Source organism: Oreochromis niloticus, linkage group LG3, assembly GCF_001858045.2.
Source record: "Oreochromis niloticus isolate F11D_XX linkage group LG3, O_niloticus_UMD_NMBU, whole genome shotgun sequence".
Classification (NCBI taxonomy): domain Eukaryota; kingdom Metazoa; phylum Chordata; class Actinopteri; order Cichliformes; family Cichlidae; genus Oreochromis; species Oreochromis niloticus.
The window spans coordinates 27674423-27694588 of NC_031967.2; the positions used below are offsets into that span (position 1 = coordinate 27674423).

The 20166-nt window shown below is 40.9% G+C and overlaps 1 protein-coding gene across 2 annotated transcripts in view; it reads left to right on the plus strand.

The window, feature by feature from the left end:
- ndrg2 (NDRG family member 2) overlaps nucleotides 1–18443 on the plus strand; it is a 40707-nt gene extending 22264 nt beyond the window's left edge. For both annotated transcript variants that reach the window (XM_019354074.2, XM_019354073.2), the window contains exons 2-16: nucleotides 2893–2978; nucleotides 6955–6996; nucleotides 9617–9722; nucleotides 9823–9943; nucleotides 10551–10613; nucleotides 11583–11643; nucleotides 13015–13101; nucleotides 13363–13419; nucleotides 13520–13623; nucleotides 13717–13755; nucleotides 13847–13898; nucleotides 14018–14065; nucleotides 14156–14191; nucleotides 14682–14733; nucleotides 15486–18443. In XM_019354074.2, the coding sequence (XP_019209619.1) occupies nucleotides 2904–2978; nucleotides 6955–6996; nucleotides 9617–9722; nucleotides 9823–9943; nucleotides 10551–10613; nucleotides 11583–11643; nucleotides 13015–13101; nucleotides 13363–13419; nucleotides 13520–13623; nucleotides 13717–13755; nucleotides 13847–13898; nucleotides 14018–14065; nucleotides 14156–14191; nucleotides 14682–14733; nucleotides 15486–15649 (1107 nt within the window). In that variant the 5' untranslated portion in view covers nucleotides 2893–2903 and the 3' untranslated portion in view covers nucleotides 15650–18443. The remainder of the gene's footprint in view (nucleotides 1–2892; nucleotides 2979–6954; nucleotides 6997–9616; nucleotides 9723–9822; nucleotides 9944–10550; nucleotides 10614–11582; nucleotides 11644–13014; nucleotides 13102–13362; nucleotides 13420–13519; nucleotides 13624–13716; nucleotides 13756–13846; nucleotides 13899–14017; nucleotides 14066–14155; nucleotides 14192–14681; nucleotides 14734–15485) is intronic.
- Nucleotides 18444–20166: the final 1723 nt, after the last annotated feature.

Sequence of the window (20166 nt, forward strand, 5' to 3'; positions counted from 1 at the left end):
AGATAATTAGGAAGCTGGAGCCATAAAATTCTGGGCATCTGTCTTAGTTGTTAATGATTTGTCAGTCAATAAATGGCGATTTATTGGATTAGTTATGTGTGAAAAAACAACCCCACATTCATTTAGGTGATTGTGGACTAGTTTGTTGCCAAAATGACCAAATATTAAAAGACTCCAGCTTTTATGAGCCTGTGTTTGTGCAGTTGTCTGCTAAGCATACGAAGTATGTAGGACATTGTGCATTGCATTTTACAGAATTGCATTTCTGGAGCTGTGAAGAAGGGCTTAGCTTTTTTTTATCTACAGACTGATTGAGTGCCAAATGTGAGCTGCCTATATAGTGTCACATATAGCACGAGGACACACATGGCAGGACGGTATATGGAGCAACGAGGCGAAGACGCAGACATGTGTGCCTGCCCAAACCGCAGACAGCCTCCGTTCAGTGAATAATTGATAATGAGAGCGACACTGTAGGTAGTTACGGCACTGAAATGGATTTGGATGCAATTTTGTAGACTGATATTGGTTGGCTCACAGATCAGTTGACTGTAATCTGTCTGCAGGATTTTCTCGCCATTAGATGATTAACATTTTTTTGTTCATTTTTTTTTCCTTTTTCTCTTCAGCCAAAACTATTATATCCCAGTCCAGCATTCAGGAGGATGAGGCTGGCATACAGATGCTGCTTTCTCTGAAACACAAATGCTGAGGAGGACAAATCTGAGTACTTCCAGAGGCTGAAGTGATGCAATAAAGTCATAAAATAAATCAGTGGATGCCTCCACTGAGTGGCTGTCAGTGCGAAACCGATACTGAGTGAAGGAAAGGGAGAGAGAGACACAGGCACAGTGGCAGGATTAATAAAAAATAAGATGCTGATAAACGCAATAAACTAATACACAGATGAATGTAAAGGGAGTGGAGGAGAGATGGATGGTCAACAGTGGAGGAACTGAGGGTTCGTGTGTGTGTGTGCTGGGCTCTTTGGTGACTAATCATTTCCGTGCGCGATGCAGAGAGAGACACACAGCTCCCTCGGGGCCAGCAGTTCATTTTCTGATGAGTGCACACATGCGAGCGAACACGCACACATGAACTTGCAATCTCCCCCAACCACCCACTTCCTTTAATAATCTCCAGACAGAATACAGTCATCTGTTTATGGGAGCATGAATTGCGCACGGGCACGCTCGCACAAAAAGTGATGTCACAAGGTCCCCTATTCCACGTTTAAATGTCAGATTGAGCATAATGCTTTCAGATAGGCACAATAACAACCTGAGCGCGCTCACTTCCTTTCGGCCTCGGTAAATGCTGCAAGCCAAACTACAAAAAAATCGCTGCTTTGTGGCGGTTGAGGTTCTCAGTGTGGGTAATTTTCCAAAATAACAAAAAATAGTGTAAGATGACAGCATGGATGGTAGTAATACAAAGCAGTTCTTGCTGATAGACCTGCTGTCCACTCTGAAAAATGTCCCGTTGCGTGTATGTGCAGCTGTCATCTCCACGTGATCCAACATCAAATGTCTTAACTTGGTTTCTGGGCGACAGTTTGTCAGTTTGCTTTGTCCCAGTGAGGAAGAAAACCCCAAACAGTTCAAGGCTGCAGACCTTCAGTGTGTATTCCAGCTGCTGCTGGTTTTGTGCCATAAATCAGGGCGAGCTGTGATTAAAAAATCAGATTCTCACAATAATGTAAGGAAGTAAAATAGAACATGGCTGCAAGCAGCAAGTCAAAGTGTGGAATTTCTCCCACTGCACCGATCTGAGCGTCATTTATGTTATTTGCATGTCAAAGGTCCCTATGTATGTGCTGCTGCAAAATGCAGTCTATTAACAGGTCTTGCAGGTAACTAAAGTGGGTGAGAATAAATGCAAAAATCCTTCAGTTCCTCCAGATCAAGTTGTGTGTCTCAGGTGATATACTTACATCTGAATGAATGAATCGTGCAGATGAGCCGTTTTTTTGCCATTTCTTTAACCATGAGAAGTAGCACTTTAAAAATCCTGTGGCAGTGGGATGTCTGGAGTCGTGACTGGGAGGGCCTCTGATTGAATTCCCAGACCAGTGCAAAGATCAATGTGGGGAAATTAAATGAGCTTAGCTTCTCCTTCCACCTTTGCGATGCCCGCGGGTGCGGCTTTTAACTCCTAGTTGCTGCGGTGGACCGACAGTAACATGCAGTAACAAACACTGTCGCTGTAAAGGTGTGAAGGCGCCTGAAATTAAGTGGCACGCTTGACTACGTTTCATTTTCCCCTTTAACAACATTGTTATCAGCCGCTGGTTTGTTGGCTGTCGTTTCTCACAATCACACAATGGTGCATTAACTTATGTAGAACTCTGACGCAGAAATATTGATGGATTTTCTCATTTTAGTGCTACTTTATACAAATATCAACACAGTGTTTTAATATAATAATATAATTTTGATATAATGTATATAAAATATATCATCAGTCGTACGCATTAATATGGGTAAAAACAAAAACAAAAACTTGGCTGATATATCTTATTGTTTTTGTTGTTTTCTGTACTAATAAACAAACAAATAAAGAATATTTACAAAATATCCTGAACACATGTTTTTTTTAAGTGTACCTCGACTTATCCATCTGTCCTTTTCTCTTTTAGCTCCTTCTCCCTCTGTCCCACAATCCATTTCTGCTCTACTGGGACTAATTACTAATTAACTTTCAGTCCCACAGCGCAAACAGAGTCGCAGAGGGTAACAGCCACATACAGTATTTAATCACTTGTTGTGCGTGTGCATAAATGCCTGCATCGGCCCGTTTATGTGTGCTCCATGCCCCTATAACAGTAGCCAGTATTTGTGGAGGACTGACTTTAAAAATAAGAAGTACTCATTGTGCTTTTTTTCCGTGCAGGAGGCAACACCATGACAACAGAAATGCAGGAGATCGCCATTACGGAGGATAAGCCTTTACTCACGGGTCAGGCTGACACCACCAAGGTCTGCGATGGAGTCATATACTCTTACAGAGACATGGACATGCATGTTATTCAAGACTAAATCTTCAATATACTATGATTTAATGTAATCTGATCAATAGAGAACATCAGCACACACACACACACACAGAGCGAGCATGATATGAAAGCACAGGCAAACCAAGAGAAAGAAAAAGAAGGGCTGGTGTATGTGCAAGTGTGTCACTATGTGTCCTTGCTGTGCATGTGTGCATGAATGAAAGTGTTTTTGAGTCTGAACAAAGCCTACATGTGACAACATGTGTTCCAAGCACATTTGTGCATGAATTTGTGCATCAGTGTGTACTTATATAGATGTGTGTGTGTGTGTGTGTGTGTGTGTGTGTGTGTGTGTGTGCACAGCTGCAGCGCTGGCTCATATCTGCCAGGTTGACGTCAAAGCCCTGAGGGATCGGGAGCAGATCCTCTGCTCTGCTGGGCTGATGTTGCCGTGCAGATGCAGCGCTGCAGAGCAGAGCCCCCTCGTGGGCAAAGAACGAAACACAGCAGTGAAACAAAAACAACACAGAGATTTTTCTGCAGTGGTTATCCTGGTGTAAACCCCAGCTTTGGCCTTTCTCAGTCGAGTTTGCACGTTCTCTAGTTGACACTGTGGGCACTTCACAGTGTGGCTTCCTCCCACAGTCCAAAGACATGCATGTTAGGATAACTGGTAATTAACTCTAAACAAGCCATTAATGTGAGGCACTCTGCAGTTTCTAACTCAATCCAGTGATTTTTTAATCTATTTTCCGAGCTGTGACTAGCATTGATCTCTTTTAGTAACTAATTTCCTGATTTTTAATTGTTTTTAATAATTGATTAATACTTCTTCCATCTTGATATATGCTTCATGTAAAATGGTAAACAGCAGTTTTATCAGAACATGACCAAAAACACAAGAAATAATGCTGAGACATGATGAGATTCACAGAGAATTAGAAGTGAACAGACAAAGCAGTAATGGACAAGCGAGATCCGGGACTTTATGTACACCACACATGGTGACCTATGACCAGCTGTCATAGGGCGTGAGGCGGGGTATACCCTGGAGAGGTTGCCAGCCTGTCACAGGGGTAAAAGATGGCAAATCAGTCTCACCAATTAGTGTGGAAGGAAGCTGGATTACCCCGAGAGAACCCAGGCAAGCACAAAGAGGACATGACTTCACACAGTTTTCAGACCCAGGACCTTCCTGCTGTGAGGCAACAGTGCTAAACTCTTTATATACACACAAGGAGCTCATGGGGAACAGTTATGAACAATCAAGTCAGGGTTTACAGGAGGATAGTACAAAAAAGCTCCTGTGTCTTCTACATACAAATCTTTGACCTCAGTGGGAAAATAAATGAGGTCAAAGAATTAAATCAAAATTTGTCCAGCCCACAGAGTCTGACCGCACTTATGAAACAGTGGCTGTTGTTGACGTGGCTCTGCTGTGGACTACCTGACACACTTGGCCCTGTCAGTTCTTCATGCACCCACAGTGTCATACCAGTCACAAAGTTAAATGAAATGCTCGCCCTCACGTCAACTTGTGTTTCCTCTTCCCGCTGAGATGATTTAACTCTTAGGCAAGACCCACAGCATCCGCGACTGAAGCCAGATGAATTAATGATAATCATAAAGTCTGGCAGTACAGCCTTCATACTTACTAAAGCTGGGCTGCCAGACAGACGAAACAGGGTTTTAACCAATGCAAAGAGAATTACACCATCATGACTTTGATCATTTTAATATTGCAGTCTTTTTGTGCATAGAGCATTTGACTTGCACAGGGCAACAACTTCATAACAAGTAGCTTTTACTTTGCCTGTGGGCTTAGTGCTTATTTTTTTAACTCAAAATATATAACATATGACAACTTGATGATCTGCATTTGTTTGTGATCGGTCTAATGGCACATCCCTTTGAATTTCCTTTTTCCTTTTTGCATTTCAGCAGCAAAAAAATGTATTGTGCATGCAAGTGATGCAAGTGAGAGGGGTGATGCAGACAGAAGCTCTAAAGATATGAAACATATAAACTAAACTGGAAATAAAAAGCAGCAACCTGTAATAACCTGTAATAATGTGTTTTTCAGCCTACAGAGTAAGGGTGTGAGATGTGGGTCAACTTTATTGTGGAAAAGGTCACATAATGGTTATGTATCTTCTCACTGGTATCTCCTCCATCCAGGTCACAACCTCGAAAGTAATCGATTGACAGTCAAAGTTTTCAATAATTAGGCCCCATCTCATCCTAATGACCTCATAGTACCGTATTAGCCCATTAGAGCACTTTGCTCTCGGAGTGCAGCCTTGTTTGTGGTTCCTAGGGTATTTAAAAGTAAAATAGGAGGCAGAGCCTTCAGTTTTCAGGCCCCTCTTCTGTGAATTGAACCAGATCACAATTTAGATTCAGGAGACAGACACTATCTCTACTTTTAAGATTAGGCTTAAAACTCTTTTTTGATAAAGCCTATAGTTGTGGCTGGATCAGGTAACCCTGAATCCTCTCTTACTTATGCTGCAAAAGGCATAGGCTGCTGGGGGCTTCCCATGATGCAATTCTTCACTCTCTGTGTGTTTATACACCTCTCTGCATTTAATCATTAGGTAGATTTAAATTTTCTCCAGCTCCACATCATGTCTTTGTCTGGTTTTCCTTCCCTCACCCCCAAACAGTTGCGGCACATGGATATAGTTTCGTAAATTCCAATTTTTTTGTATTTTTATATCATTTTAACTTTGTTTTTAATTCAGTTTGCTTTCAGTTAGTTTCCAGAGTGGGTTTTCTCATTTCAGTTTAGTTTTTAATGTCTGAAAATGTTTCGTTTTAAGATTTAAGAAAGATCAGTTTTGAAAGTAAGTTCACTCACAATAGCCTTTTAGACACCAGAGTCACGATAAACATGTCTCTCGTTTTTACTAAACTAACAGGTACTAAAACTAATGAAATTTCCTCTACATTTGTATTTTATTTTAGTATAAAAGTTCAGGTTTTTTTGGTTTGTTTTATTTATTTTAAGTCTTTTATTTCAGTTAACTAAAGTGTTTTTTTCAGATCTAGTTTTAGTTTTTAGTTTTATTTAGTTAACTATAATAACCCCGCTCCCTGAGCCTGGTTCTGCCAGATGTTTATTCCTGTTAAAAGGGAGTTTTTCCTTCCCACTGTCGCCAAGTGTTACAGAGAGGATTATCCTGATCATTGGGGTTTTTTCTTTATTATTTTAGGTGTTTACCTTACAATATAAAGTGCCTTAAGTTGACTGTTGTTGTTATTTGATGCTATGTAAATAAAACTGAATTGAATTAATCCAGCCAGGAGCCTCTCTTCAGTCACCAACCCTCTAGGACTTCCTCTTTTCTTTCTTTTCTTTTCAGCGATGACTTCCGTCTGTGCCCACGCCCACCTCCACTTCAACTTCCCACACTGTTAATTTTCTAAGAGCTTGTGATGCTAGTAATTCATTAATGGGGGTAAACGGATCCAAGGCTGCAAGTGAGCCACCCGTTTGAAACCCGCTGTCAGTACTTCCTCTGTTTAATGCCAGGCATGTCACAACCACCTGCTCCTCTGAAGGGGCTCTCTGCTGGGGTATCAGCAGCATAATGCTACCCATCCTGCCTTTGTGGGTGTCAATTAGGAAGCAAAGCCTCTCTAGACATGAAAGAACAAAGAAATGAAAGAACAGCAGGCTGAGATGTCACTTCTTTGGACTCGATTTTCAGTAATGCACACTAAAAAGATAAATTAAGGAGTCCTAATTAAGATTTTTGTAAGAAGCAAAGTGAGAATTTATTCAGATTTGTTCAGCTGGTGGGTAATGAGTCCTTCTCAGCTTCATAGCTTGATTTATTTTTAAATAAATCTTGTCCCTGTAGTACCCAAACAGGCAGGACATCACTTACTTTCAAATGTAAAAAGAAATCTTTATGCACATTTTGCTAATGAGACTGTCGCTCTTTTTCTAACAGGATGCTGAACTGGCTGCTAGGATACTCCTGGACCAAGGACAGGTAAGACTGTCTGTGAAATCCATGCTAAGGTGTTTGATTAAGCATTGCAATATCATTATTATTATTTTGTTAAAAATGAAATACACCTTTATTTTTATTCAACTTTATTCAAGTATATTTAGTAACTCTGCAGGGGCTTCTTTTCCTGTCAGAAGTTAGTAGGAAAACTATAGAAGCGGTATGAAAATCGCTGCACAGTTGTTAGTAGGGTTTGTAAATGATTAATAATGGACTGAGCTGTATTTTACTGATTTTTGCAACAAGACAGGTTTCTGTGAGTGTTTTTTTCTTCATTGTGCCTATTTTCCATGAATATAGTGCCCATCCTGTTGTGTCCTGGTGCCTTTTGAAAATCAGCCCATTTTTTTGATCAGCTGAGAACTAACTTTGCATCGTACAGTCATGTAAGAAGAACATTTTCACTGCACTCTCTGCAACTTTGTGAAAAATTTAAGTGCACTCTTATTGCTTCCATGGGAATTACAAGGTGTACTTGATTAACTAATCATCAGCAAGTGTGAGCAGGAGGTTTGGGGGTTAGCTGCTCTGGAGCATTCAGACGTGTGTTAACACAATGCCACTGTCTTTCTAGGAGTGGGCATTGGAGCAAATTCCCCCCAGTTTATGTATGTGCAACGCTCAGAGACACCCTAAAAAATACAAGAGCTACATCTCAGACTCTAAATGTTAGCATGTTAAATGTTAAGGTTCATGACAGCACAATTAGGAAAGACGGAACAAGCTTGGCTTGCTTGGAAGGATTGTCAGGAGAAAGCCTCTTGTCTCTACAGAGAACATGCCAGCACGGTTTAAGTTTGCAAAGTTGCATCTGAACAAACCACAAGACTTAAACAGATGAGACCAAAGTGGAGAGACCACGGTTGGAGAAAACCAAACAAAGCGTAACAACACGAACAGCTCATACCAACTGACAGGTGGTGGAGGGGTGACGGTTTGGGCTTGTTTTGCAGCCACAGCAGTTGGGCACCTTGCAGTCACTGAGTTGACCGTGAACTCCTCTGTAGACCAAAGTATTCTAGAGTCAAATGTGAGGCTGTCTGTCTGACACCTAAAGCTTGGCCTAAACAAGGATGCCAAACACACCAGCAAGTCTACAACCAAGTGGCCCAGTTAGAGTCCAGACTTCAACCTGATTGAAATGCTGTGACCCTCAGAGAGCTGTGCATAAATGAATGCCTGCAAACCTTAATAAAGTGAAGCAATGCTGTGAAGAAAATTGAGCTAAAATTTGTCCACAATGATGCGAGAGACTGATAAAGTCGCACAAATAAAATGATTGAGTTATTGCTGCTTAAGGCAGTTCTAGAAGCTGCTGAATCAGGCGGTATATTTAGGTTTTCACAGGACAGTAGTTGAAATAAAATTGGGTTGAATTTCCATGGACAGAAAGTCATGAATAAATCTATGAGCTGCATCTTGTGAATCATCACTGAATTTTTGCAGCAATCTCTGCCACTCATCAGTGTCCCAAACTCAGGGCTATTTTTTCCCTTTTCTTTTCTTTCCTTTTCTTTACCTTTTTTTTATTTCTTGGTGGAAACATGGATTTATTTCTGCTACATTAAACTTTAGTACAGTAATGGTTGAAAAGTACTATGTGAAAACACATCTGTATCCACCTTGTATATAGTTTGGTGATTAAAGACCAAAGGCTGTCAAGGACTCAAGCTCCAGTCTTTATGATGGTCTTTAAAACTTAAAGGCAGGGTTGAAAAAAAATTCCACATTAGCATGTTAGGGCCCAACCAAGTTTCTGGACAGAAGCAGAAAAAAAGCAACACAAGCCCAGGTTGGCAATGATTTTAGAAGAATACTCCAGTAATCGAGATGGGTCGATAGAAATGAAGCACACAGGCTGAGGAGTCTGCTGGTAAAGCAGAGCGAGGCTGCAGAAAGACTGAAAGTTGGCATCCATGTGAATGGACTGAAAACAAGCTGTAGAGTGAAAGCTTGGCTGGCCAAGCAGCAGAGGAGAAATCAGATCCAAACACAGGAGAGTGGAATGAGTGGTGAGCCGCAGTAAACAGATGCTGCAGGGGGAGGAGCTCATGAGCCACAGGTGTGGCTGATCTCACAAACTCATGAATACAAAAGAAACACAAGAGAACAGGGGGATATAACATCCTTCCCGTGACACTTCTCTCGCTTATCTGTCAGCCTGTCTCAAGTCTCACAGTCTAAAAAAATTGGATGACCTGAAGTGGAGGAATGAATATAGAACATGCAATTCATTAACTTGAGTGTATATGAGGACCAGATTGATACAGAATTTGCAAAGAGCTAGAGAGAAATACTCGATTTTTGGAGACAAAATAAGAGGCACGGTTCGGACATGTGCAGTGTAGCAGTGGTGGATATCTTTGACAAAGGTTGTTGAATATGAAGAAAAAGAGAAAGAACTCGTTGAAGGTGGGTTGGTGCAGGGTTGGTGAGACAGGAGGATGCTAGGGACAGGGCGAGATGGAGGGAGATGATCGGCTGTGGTGAGCAGCCAAAAGTAAAAGAAGGTTCATGCACAGAAAAGGTTATTTGTTTGTTTTCCATTCGAGATGTTACCATCAGGTTGACATTTTTAAGTCTGGGTTTGTTCTTTCTCTAGGAGCACAGTGTTGAGACTCCACATGGCGTCCTGCACGTGACCCTCCATGGCACGCGAACCACCCGTAGGCCCGCTATCCTCACCTTCCACGATGTGGGTCTGGACAGTGAGTAGCTCTCTCTCCAAGTCAAACAGTCTCTTACTTGTTACTGATTTCGTTTTTTCCTCATTATCTTCGTTTACTCTGGGTTTTTTTTACCTGGCAGGTAAGAGCTGCTTCTCGCCTCTGTTCAAATTCGAAGAGATGCAGGAGATTGTCAAGAATTTCACCCTGATTCACATCGACGCCCCGGGACAAGAGGAGGGGGCCGCCACCTACCCCGCAGGGTGAGACAATCATTGTGTTTGATACGGTGTCCTGCAGTAACCTTGCACTTTTAAAAAAAAAAAGTAAACTTCTGAGAAATGGAAACAATCTTCCGTACAGGCCTGAACATAATCTCTTCTAAAAATCCCTACCACTCTCCTCTCTCACATCTCCCCCTGCACCATCTCTGTTCTCTAATGCGCTCTTGTCAGAGGTTTAAACAAAATCCCTTCTTTTCTCTCCCCGTACTTCTTATCCCCCCCCCCCCCCCCCCCCGAGTACTTCTCTATCAGTCCCCTTCCTTGTGAGATTATTTTAGTAGCTCAGCAGGATTTTGTTGCATGTATTGTGACAGATTCTCAGCTCTGACCCTTCACTTCCGCTGCTTATTCTCGAAATTGAAGCTCATTCTCTTTATGGTCTTAAATCCTTGTGGATAGAGGTGTTAGCCGCCGTATTTACTTATGAAATTTACCTAATGGAACAGTGCTGTCCACCTACCACGAATAGCTTGAATAGATCATAGATCAGAATTAGTATTCCCTAGGTAAGATAACATTCTCCACATATTTGTTTTCATATTAAGGCGCTCAATTGCATTAAGCTCATTTGTGTGTGCTGTTGTAGTTACCAATATCCCTCCATGGAGACCATATCAGAGATGATCCCAGCTGTCCTGCAGTTTTTCAAGTGAGTTAACCGTATTTATTGTGATGTGAACGCAAGCAGTATTTTTGGATTTGTGTAACAGAACTAAGTGGCCTTGAGACATGTGGCGCTACCTGCTGTGGTGACCTCATGTGAATCGGGGAAAGCTGAAAGTCTTTTTCTTCTTCTTCAGCTGTAGTTCTCCAGGCTTTCTGTTTGTCCTCGGACATCGGCTGCTTGTTTACTCACTGAATATATGAAAAATGCCAAACATAACATAGTTTCATTGACACAAAATGTCATTTTTTCACCAACTAGCTGATTGCCAAAGAGATATTAGCTGAAAACCTGGCATATAAAATATAACAACACACTTTACAAAAAAAAAGAAAAAAAAAAAAAAAAAAAAAAAAAAGGGCAGGGATAGCTCAGTAGGTAGAGTGTCTGCCCCATGATCGGAAGGTCGGGGGTTCGACCCCACTGAACGGCTACCCTGAGGTACCCCTGAGCAAGGTACTGCCCCTACACACTGCTCCCCGGGCGCTGCACTGGTGGCTGCCCACTGCTTCACTGGGTGAATGGGTTAAATGCAGAGGAGTAATTTCCCTTCGGGGACTAACACAACACACTTTACACTTTACTTTACTTTAAAAGCATGGTGTGCAATGTGTCCTTAAAAAAATGAGGAAACTGGGCAAGTAAGATAAAACAAGGCCTAAAAACATAATCTACAGTAGATCAACAGCAGGTTGTAGCAAATATTGACTAAAATGCTCATTGAATTGTACAAACTCTGTTTTGCCTCATATGTTTGCATGTATTTCAGTATATCTTTGCAACTATTTCCCATTTTCCTGCCAAAATATAAAGAAAGCGGTAGCTCAAGAATTTTGCACAGTGCTTTAGATATATAAATAACCACAGTGTTCAGCAATGCTCAGACCAATTAAAACTGTGTTTACATGCACATGCGTATGCTGTAGGTGTTAATAACCTTTATCCTTCTGTCAGCTTCCGTACTGTAATCGGAGTGGGTGTGGGAGCAGGAGCATACATCCTGGCCCGGTTCGCGGTAAGCATCTTTTTTTTTTTTTTTTTGGTAAAACTGTCCAGATGAGTCATTTCAGACCCTGCTTTAGCACTCTACAGAGGTCTTATTTTGCATTAACACAGGATGGTGCCATTTAAAATGACAGGAAATGTTCTTGTTTACAGTTTTGTGCTGGGCTGACTGTAAATGTAGATAGAAGAGTTCAACAGGAACACTTTGTAGAATGAATATGTTAAACTGTGACGCTTGTGGATATTTATGTGCAAATCTCTTAAAACAAGAAAATGCTGAATGCACATTAGCTTTGGTTTAAATCTGATAATCTGCATCATCTGCAGACACTAGTAAACGCATCCACAAAATTATAGTTTTCTTCTAGGTCACTTCCTGATGTCTAATAAAGAATTCCCAAATAATTGAAATGGTTTTTAATTGATGTTAAAACTTCAACACCAAAGGGCTTTTTATTATCGAACATTAAGTGCAGAGAACAGGTCACTCAACTTTATTATAGACAGTTTGGTGAAGTTCTCCAGAACCAGAGGTCTGAGGTCTCAGAAAAAAGCCGTCAGAGAAAGATAATTCTAAATTTCGAGTTATGGATCCTTTTTTTTTTTTTTTGTGGCGGAAACGGGCTTCCATAGACAACTTATTTCTGAGACCTGAGACCTAAGATTTTTTTTCTGAGACCCGACTTCTGTGACCTGAGACCCGACAGCTTTTTTCCTGAGACCTGAGGATGTCCTAAAATCTACACTGTATACAGGCCTCCACCTGTTAACTAACAGCACCCTGACTCCTGTTGTGTACCAGGGTGAAATCTTCAGACCCATTCTTAGACCTTAACCTTATCTTTGTGCGGTGGATCCTGGTGTAAGACAGGCCTCGTAGTCACTGTGCGTAGGCAGTTCCTAGAAAACAACAGCAATCATGATCATTGACTAGCCCCTGATCCGTTTCCAACTGAGAATTTCTGGGAATATTGGATGCTGTCAAATAAAGCCACTGACCTTCCAGGAGATCACTGATGCCCTGAACTTGGACAAGATCCCGAGGACACCATCCTCCTTCTCATCAGGAGCATTCACAGACATTATTGAGAGTGCATACATCCACATGGGAAGCACAGATTCATATTACCGAACCACGTCATGCCTCTGATTTTTATTTTTAACTGATTTTTGGTGGGATTTTTGAATCCAACCTTCAAAGAGTTGATGATTTTTGTTTTCCGCAAATTAAATAATGTCAGCAAAGATCTTCAGCCTGAATATTTCACTCATTAAGATCCAATGTGCGGTTTGTTTTCCCTTCACCACGTGAGCCGTGAATATAGATGTATATGAGATATTGTCTCATACTGTGTCTGCGTTCCTTTCTTTCTCTCCTCAGCTTGCAAACCCAGATGCAGTCGAAGGTCTGGTTCTGATCAACATCGACACTAACGCTCGAGGATGGATAGACTGGGCTGCTCAAAAGGTTTCTTTCTCTCTCTCTTCCTTCCTTCCACGTCAGGGCTGCAGCGGCCGTGTACACAGAAACATCATTTAATCTCGTTAGTCCTAATGGGAGTTACTCATCGATGTAAAAATAGCTCTGGATGTGAAATTACGTGACTTCACGCACGGTCTGTGTGTCCTGTGCCATTGATCACGTAATTGTTTATCGTATATTTCATCACGCTTGATTAAAATAAATAAACTGCCTGAATGAGCCCCCCTCTTTCCTCTCCTACTGCAGCTCAGCTCCGTGACGTCCTCCCTCGCAGAGCAGATTCTGTGCCACCTTTTCAGTCAGGTACATTATTAGATCCATAAGTGTTTAAATGACAGATTTTTTTTTTGTAAGTTAAATAAAAAATTGATCAAAAGGATCAAATGTTAAACCGTTTTTCTAGGAGGAGCTGTCGTCAAGCACAGATCTAGTGCAGTCTCACAGAGAGCGCATCTCCAAAGCTCCCAACCTGTCCAACATGGAGCTCCTGTGGAAGTCTTACAACAGGTAAACATAACATGCTGTCGTGCATCATGACATAAATACAAATAATCGACCTTACATCAAACTACCACTGACACCATTTTTTTCTCCTTGCAGTCGTAGAGACCTGATCTTTGACCGCAACAGCGCTTTCAAGTAAATACCCACTCTCTGATTTTTTTTACTTAATGTGAATCTCTCAAATCTTCAAACTTCTAATCAGCACCTGTTTCTGTTTGACCCTCAGATGTCCTGTAATGCTGGTGGTGGGCGATCATGCTCCCTATGAGGATGCTGCTGTGAGTTTCTTTTATTATTTGACACTCACCTGAACGGCTGTTTGCACTGATTGTACATTTCTGTGCAAAAAAGGATCTGATGGGGTGCAAAAAAGACTGTTTCTTTCTGTAACCACTAGGTGGAGTGCAACAGCAAAATGGACCCGACAACAACCTCGTTCTTAAAGGTGATTTTCATACCTGTGTCCTCAGTATCTGCATCGTCTGTTTGTCTTTGTTTTTTTCCACCTTTACTTACGTCTTCTGTCCTTCTGCAGATGGCTGATGCTGGTGGTCTGCCTCAGCTGACTCAGGTAAAAACACCTTAAGATCTGTATAATAACACACATGTGACATAGGTGTGGATGTTAAATCCACCCTGGGCAATATTTCAGTGTGAAAAGAACATCCTGATACTTGTACATTGTGTCGGCACTCATAGGTGCCTAATTTAAAAACTTAGAACAAGCCAAATTTTGGCTTCTGTTCCTACATAGCTGTCATTAAAGGAAGATTTAACTACAGAGATGAAGATCAATTTAAAACAAAGCTGTAAATATATTGATGTCTTGTTGGTTTGTGGGGATTGACTCATGTTAGGAGTCTGCTACAGGTGGCCACAAGGAAAATTGTAGTTTTTCACACATATGCGGTAGCTTCATTGTCTTTTAGCCCCAGAGGTTTTTAGGTGTCAAAACTAAAACGGATACCATGGGCTTCCACATGGGGTCCTCAGTGAGCACCATTATTCAGTGCAGCAAACGAGTTAAACCTGATATGTAATGTCCTGTGTTTTGTTTGCAGCCTGCTAAACTTACTGAGGCTTTCAAGTATTTCATCCAGGGCATGGGCTACAGTAAGTTCACTTTATCAAGCAGTCATCTTCCTTATTTCTACAGAGACAGAGACATGGCTTTAGTATTGTTTCCTATTCGTTTCACTTTTATTTTGATACTTTTTGTGTCACTGGGCAGTTAAAGGATAAACTGCTGTATTTCTGATGTACAACTATGGTTAGTTACATACCCTCATCATGAGCATGAATGTTGTGGTCATTTTGGGCTGTTAATTATTTCTTTGAACTGTTCTTTTTTCCACGGTGTAATGATTGCACAGCATACATCTGACTTTAAACACTTTGACTTCTGGAGTGGACTTTGGGAAGGCCAATCCAGAAGCTTAATGTTAGCCAGTTTTATACATTCCAACTGATGTGTGTTCGGGATCCTGTTGGAATACCCAACCATGTTTCAACTGTCCAGCTATTGATCTAAGACGATGTTGAAGAATTTGTGAGATGTTAATAGGTCTTGTCCTCATTTGACCCTGTGCAGATTAGAGAAAATTCTAAATAAATTGAAAATTGCACCCCTAAGTAAAGAAGTTATTAAAGAATAAGCTGTATAGTCTTTCCATGCTGGAAAAATAACAATTCAAGTAAATCATTAAAGGCCACAAATTGTCATTATCAGTGTGGCTGACCACAACTATGTGTTGTCAGCAACATTTCCTTACTTTTTGATACTTGACTTTAAAAGAAACTGAACCTTTGCAAACTGTTTCCATGACTTGTACTCTTACTGACCGTTTCTCTGTGTTTTTCCACAGTGGCTTCATCTTGCATGACTCGCCTGTCCCGCTCTCGTACCACCTCCCTCTCCTCCTCCTACTCCATGGATGGCTCCCGCTCTCGCTCCCGCACCCTATCCCAGGGCTCGCAGGGTGGCCAGATGCCGCCCAGCCCCTCCCAAACGATGGAGGTGTCTTGCTGAAGAAAAACAAAACGATAGAAAGAAAGAGCGAGAGTGGGATGAGAGGAGGGTGGAAGCAAAAGGAAGGGAAAGATGAAGCATGACAGTAATGCAGAGACAAGATGAATGGGTTACTTATTTGTCACTAAACAACTCCCTTCGTTCCCCACGAAGAGCAGAATAGGAATATGGATGGTTAGAGAGAGGGAGGGAAGGAGGAAGAGGAATAGAGTGAATTGAGTGGAAAATAAAAACCCTTCTCTTTACAACCTCAGCCTAAAACAAAGTACAACCGGCTGTTCTGCCATAAACATGAGTCTTTAAAAGGCATGAAGAGATTATTAAAGCAAAGGAGGGGGTGACGAACAGCAACTAGTCCTCCCTCCCTCCCTCTATTGTCAGCCAATAGAGCCCTTTAATTAGATTTACAGTGCAGCATACAAAAACCAACAGTAATAATCCTGAAAACAGTATTGTGGATGTTGATGCTGATGATTCTGATGTTCTTGATGATGATGATGATATTGAAGCTAATGATGATAGAAAAAAAACCAGTAACTTTTCTCTTTATTACATAATGAATTTAAAACGACATAGACAAAAAAAACATACTATAGAGATACTTATAATATTGTGTGTCTACTACTTTTAAAGCTAGTTTTTATTGTGTTCTTTTTTTATCATTTCTTTTATGGGATTTTTTTTTTCTTATACGTAACCTGTCTCAGCAAGGGGCTGGAGATACTGATTGGCTGACCCCATCATATGGAGACAGCCAATGAGAGCCATTGTAGTGACTACTTCCTCCTTGATGTTGCCAGATTGTTTATGTCTTCCATTTGGCCCTCGTCTATAAGTGACTGTAATCTTTCCCCTCCCTCCATTGGATTTTGAAGTGATGGACAAGAAGCTTTTATTTTTATTTTGTTTCTTCTGGACTGTTTGGAAGTTGCATGCCTGCTATCAACTCATGTGAATATTGAATGGAATAATGTTGGGTTTTTTTCTTTTATATTCTGCTAATGAGTTGTGTGAATCTGTGTTCGTGTGTGTGTGCTGTTTCGAGTTATGGCCTGAAGGTAAACATAGGTGAGACTGAGGGTGTTTTGCGCGCTTTAAATATCACCCTATTGTTAGCAGTCGCCGCACATTCAGAAGTGCTTCCAATACTGCTGGCGGTCTTGCACTGCGTGTCTTAATATCCACGCTTGTGTACTACTACTCACCAGGGAGCATCACATCATCGGTAGCATGCTCGTATGGATATTGCATTTCAGTGCTCGGTGTGGCCAGAAAGGGATCACTGTGTTCATCATCTATCTGGGTTGTAATCTCTTAGCCTTGCCCATGCGCGGATACCTCCAAACAAACCCAGCTAGCATACTTGACTTCATGTGCGCTGCGGTGGTGGGGGGGTGCGGGTAAAACCAATGCGTACTCCTCTCCACCCACTTTATTCACCAACGGGGACAACAGAATCGTGTTTGCATATGTTTATACTGATATGTGTGAGTGTGAGGCGGGGGGGAGCAAATGTCAGTGCTCGTGTCTTGTAAGCACAGTTAACCAATGAAGATGGAGGAAGGCCCAGGTTATCTACAAAAGTTTTAAGACCGATAAAACCCCTTGTGACTTATCAGTGACAATGAACCAGCCCCTTCACTGCCACCATGCTCAGATAATATATAAGAATAGAAAACAAGAGTTTCTTCAGCCACTCTCTGAACTCTGAGCCAACTAGTTGGAGCCAATGAGCTTAAGCATCCTGCCAAAACTAAAAGCCCCTCAGTAATTGGGGTGTTTATTGACCAAATTCTGCCATCAGAAGTGCTCCGAGCTAAACGTGCACCTTTAAACATCAGTTATCATAAATAAATTCATCCAGATTCTCACTGAATTGCTAATACTTAATAGTTGCAAATAAAGTCAAAGCTTACCACTGCCCTGTGCCAAGTAGCCATTACACTGACTGTGCTTTTAAAGGACCATGTTTGAGCCCAGTCCATTGCATGTGTTTATATTCAAATGCATGAAAGCACGACCACTGAGCTGGAAGATGCCTGTTTCATTTAAATGCTATTAAATCTCCTTTTTCCAAACCTGACTCATGACGCGGACATGGTTTTGATGCGATGGAAGGCCTTAGATGTGAGCTTGGAATAATAATTGATGGTCGGAACGATGACGGCAACCTGTTTTTGAGTCACTCCCCTCCGATCCATAATAGGCTGCTTATGCAGTGCATAAACGGCTATTGTACCATCAACATCTGTTGCAGAGGATGTGGAAAACACAAGTACTGATGATATCATGCCGCATGCTTGTGCATGATAGATTGTGGCATTAAAGCATGTGGGTTGCAGACCATTGTGCTGGAGTGTACAATGTAATTGCTGGGCTCATTTCAGGATTAAAGCCTAGAAATTTTAAAAAGGCCAAATAAGGAAATCAGAGTGGTTGAGCAGGGCTGTGTGATTGTAAATGCTTGTCCATTTTGTCTTTTTTTGTCTCTTAGTTTTTACAATCCAATCACATTTTTCTTTCCCCTTTGATTTGTTTTAAAGATCTTTGTTTGTTTTATCTATGTGAAGTGTTAGTTTACTGTCCCGATGTGCTCACAAGTTAGTTAACCGTGTGATAGTTCTGGTGTAACTTTTTTAGCATTAGCGCTTATAAGGGAGAATAATATAATTAACAATAAAAAAATTAAAAGTAAAGAGAATCAAATTTACTTGTGTGGCTAATTGCTCTGTGTAACACGATGAACATCCTAAAAAAAAGCAAAGAAAATAAAATGAATAGAAGCTTAAGAGAACTGTCTTGTCTCCTGTCTTTTTTTCTATGGTGTGTTCAGCATTGTACAATGTATAGGCTAGCTTGTAGCCATTGGTGGTACCACTGAGCTCAGTGCCGCTCTTTTTAAGATGTTTCGTATTTGTTCTGTGCTAGCCAAAGATTTTTTATGTTTTTATTTTTGTATTATTCTGGAACGTCAATAGTTGTTCACCTGGAACTGGTGGGTTCATATGGTAAGCGGAGTAGTGCCATCAAAGGACCAACTTGCTAGCATATAGTAGTAGTTTATAGTACATTTTAAGCTAGCTGTCTTTTCACTTTTCTAATAGTTACTGACTACTAACATTTGGAAAGATAATGGAACATTAGGTTCTATTCCACACAATTCCCTATACAAACACATTGCAATTTTCACATGAATGGATAAGTAGGCTGGTGGATGCTAAAGTAGGGTGACCATATTTTGATTTCCAAAAAAGAGGACACTTGGCCAAGTCATGAAGAATTTTAATAATACTGTTTGTTTAAAGAAAATTTTAACATATTTAAAATATGCCTTCTCTGTGCAGTTAATGAATGGTGAAATAAAAAAATATCATATAGGCTTTTGCAAGTCAACAAGTGCAAAAAAAAAAAAAAAAAAAACCAACTTAAAAACCTCTGGAATTAAATAATGTTACAGAAATAATGCCTCATCTGTATAAGAAAAATAACCAGTGAGGTATTGTGCAATGGTTTCTGCTGTTTCATTTGGTGTTTCTAACCTCAGTTAATTTTGTTTGCACACCACCATTCTTCCAGTCAAAGTATGATTGGGAATATTTTCTCTGTTCCATGGTTACTGAAGTCTGAGAAATGCCACAGTACTGGATTTCATTAGCTCCAAGAGTGACAATGGCTTCAGTCTTGGTGCGGGCACTGCTGAACTTTTTAGCTGTGTTAAAGTCTGGAAATGCTTTTTTAGCAACACACTAGTGCAATCCATGGGTCTAGCTATTGTGGTGCTTCATAGTATGAAATGTCAGTGCACCTTCTGCTCCAGATACAACAGCATCCTCGTTTTTCCCAGGTGTAACAAAGAACTCAGTCAACTTACTAGATAAATTTTCGCCTCGCGCAGCCTTTTTATGTTTTTCTGTGTCCATGTAAGCAACAAGATCTCGGGCACCTTTGTTAGACACACAAACGTATGTGCCAGCTCTGCACACAGTGCACTACGCCTCCCTTTTTTTCTGACCGGGATGGTAAGAGGGAAACTTCTTTTGCAGTTTGTCTGAAAAAATGCACTTGCGCTTTGACATCTTTTGGCATCTTTTCAGCGCGCCGCTCCGCGCTCTGTCCCGTCTGTGAGCGGGGAACAACCACTTACAACGCAGCAGTTCAGGGATGACATTGCACATATGGGTCCTCTGTAGGCCTGTAGGAAAACCCGGACTTTTTCATCCATCTCGAAAATCCCTCCGGACGCCCCGGACAGAACGTGAAAAGTGGACGGTTGGTCACCCTATGCTAAAATTTATTTTGAGCTCAAAGCTTTAGCATAATAGCATATTAGCATTTAAACATGTACATTCAAATAGATCTAATTTCTGAGGTTTATTTTCCCTTTATGAAAAGTTTAAAGTAGATTGTACATTCTTTTACTTTTGAGTCCAAAAACTACACATTAGAATTTTTAACCATTATCAGCTCTTTTACTTACCTGCAAATAAAAATCTATGATATTGCTTTACTGAGTCCAG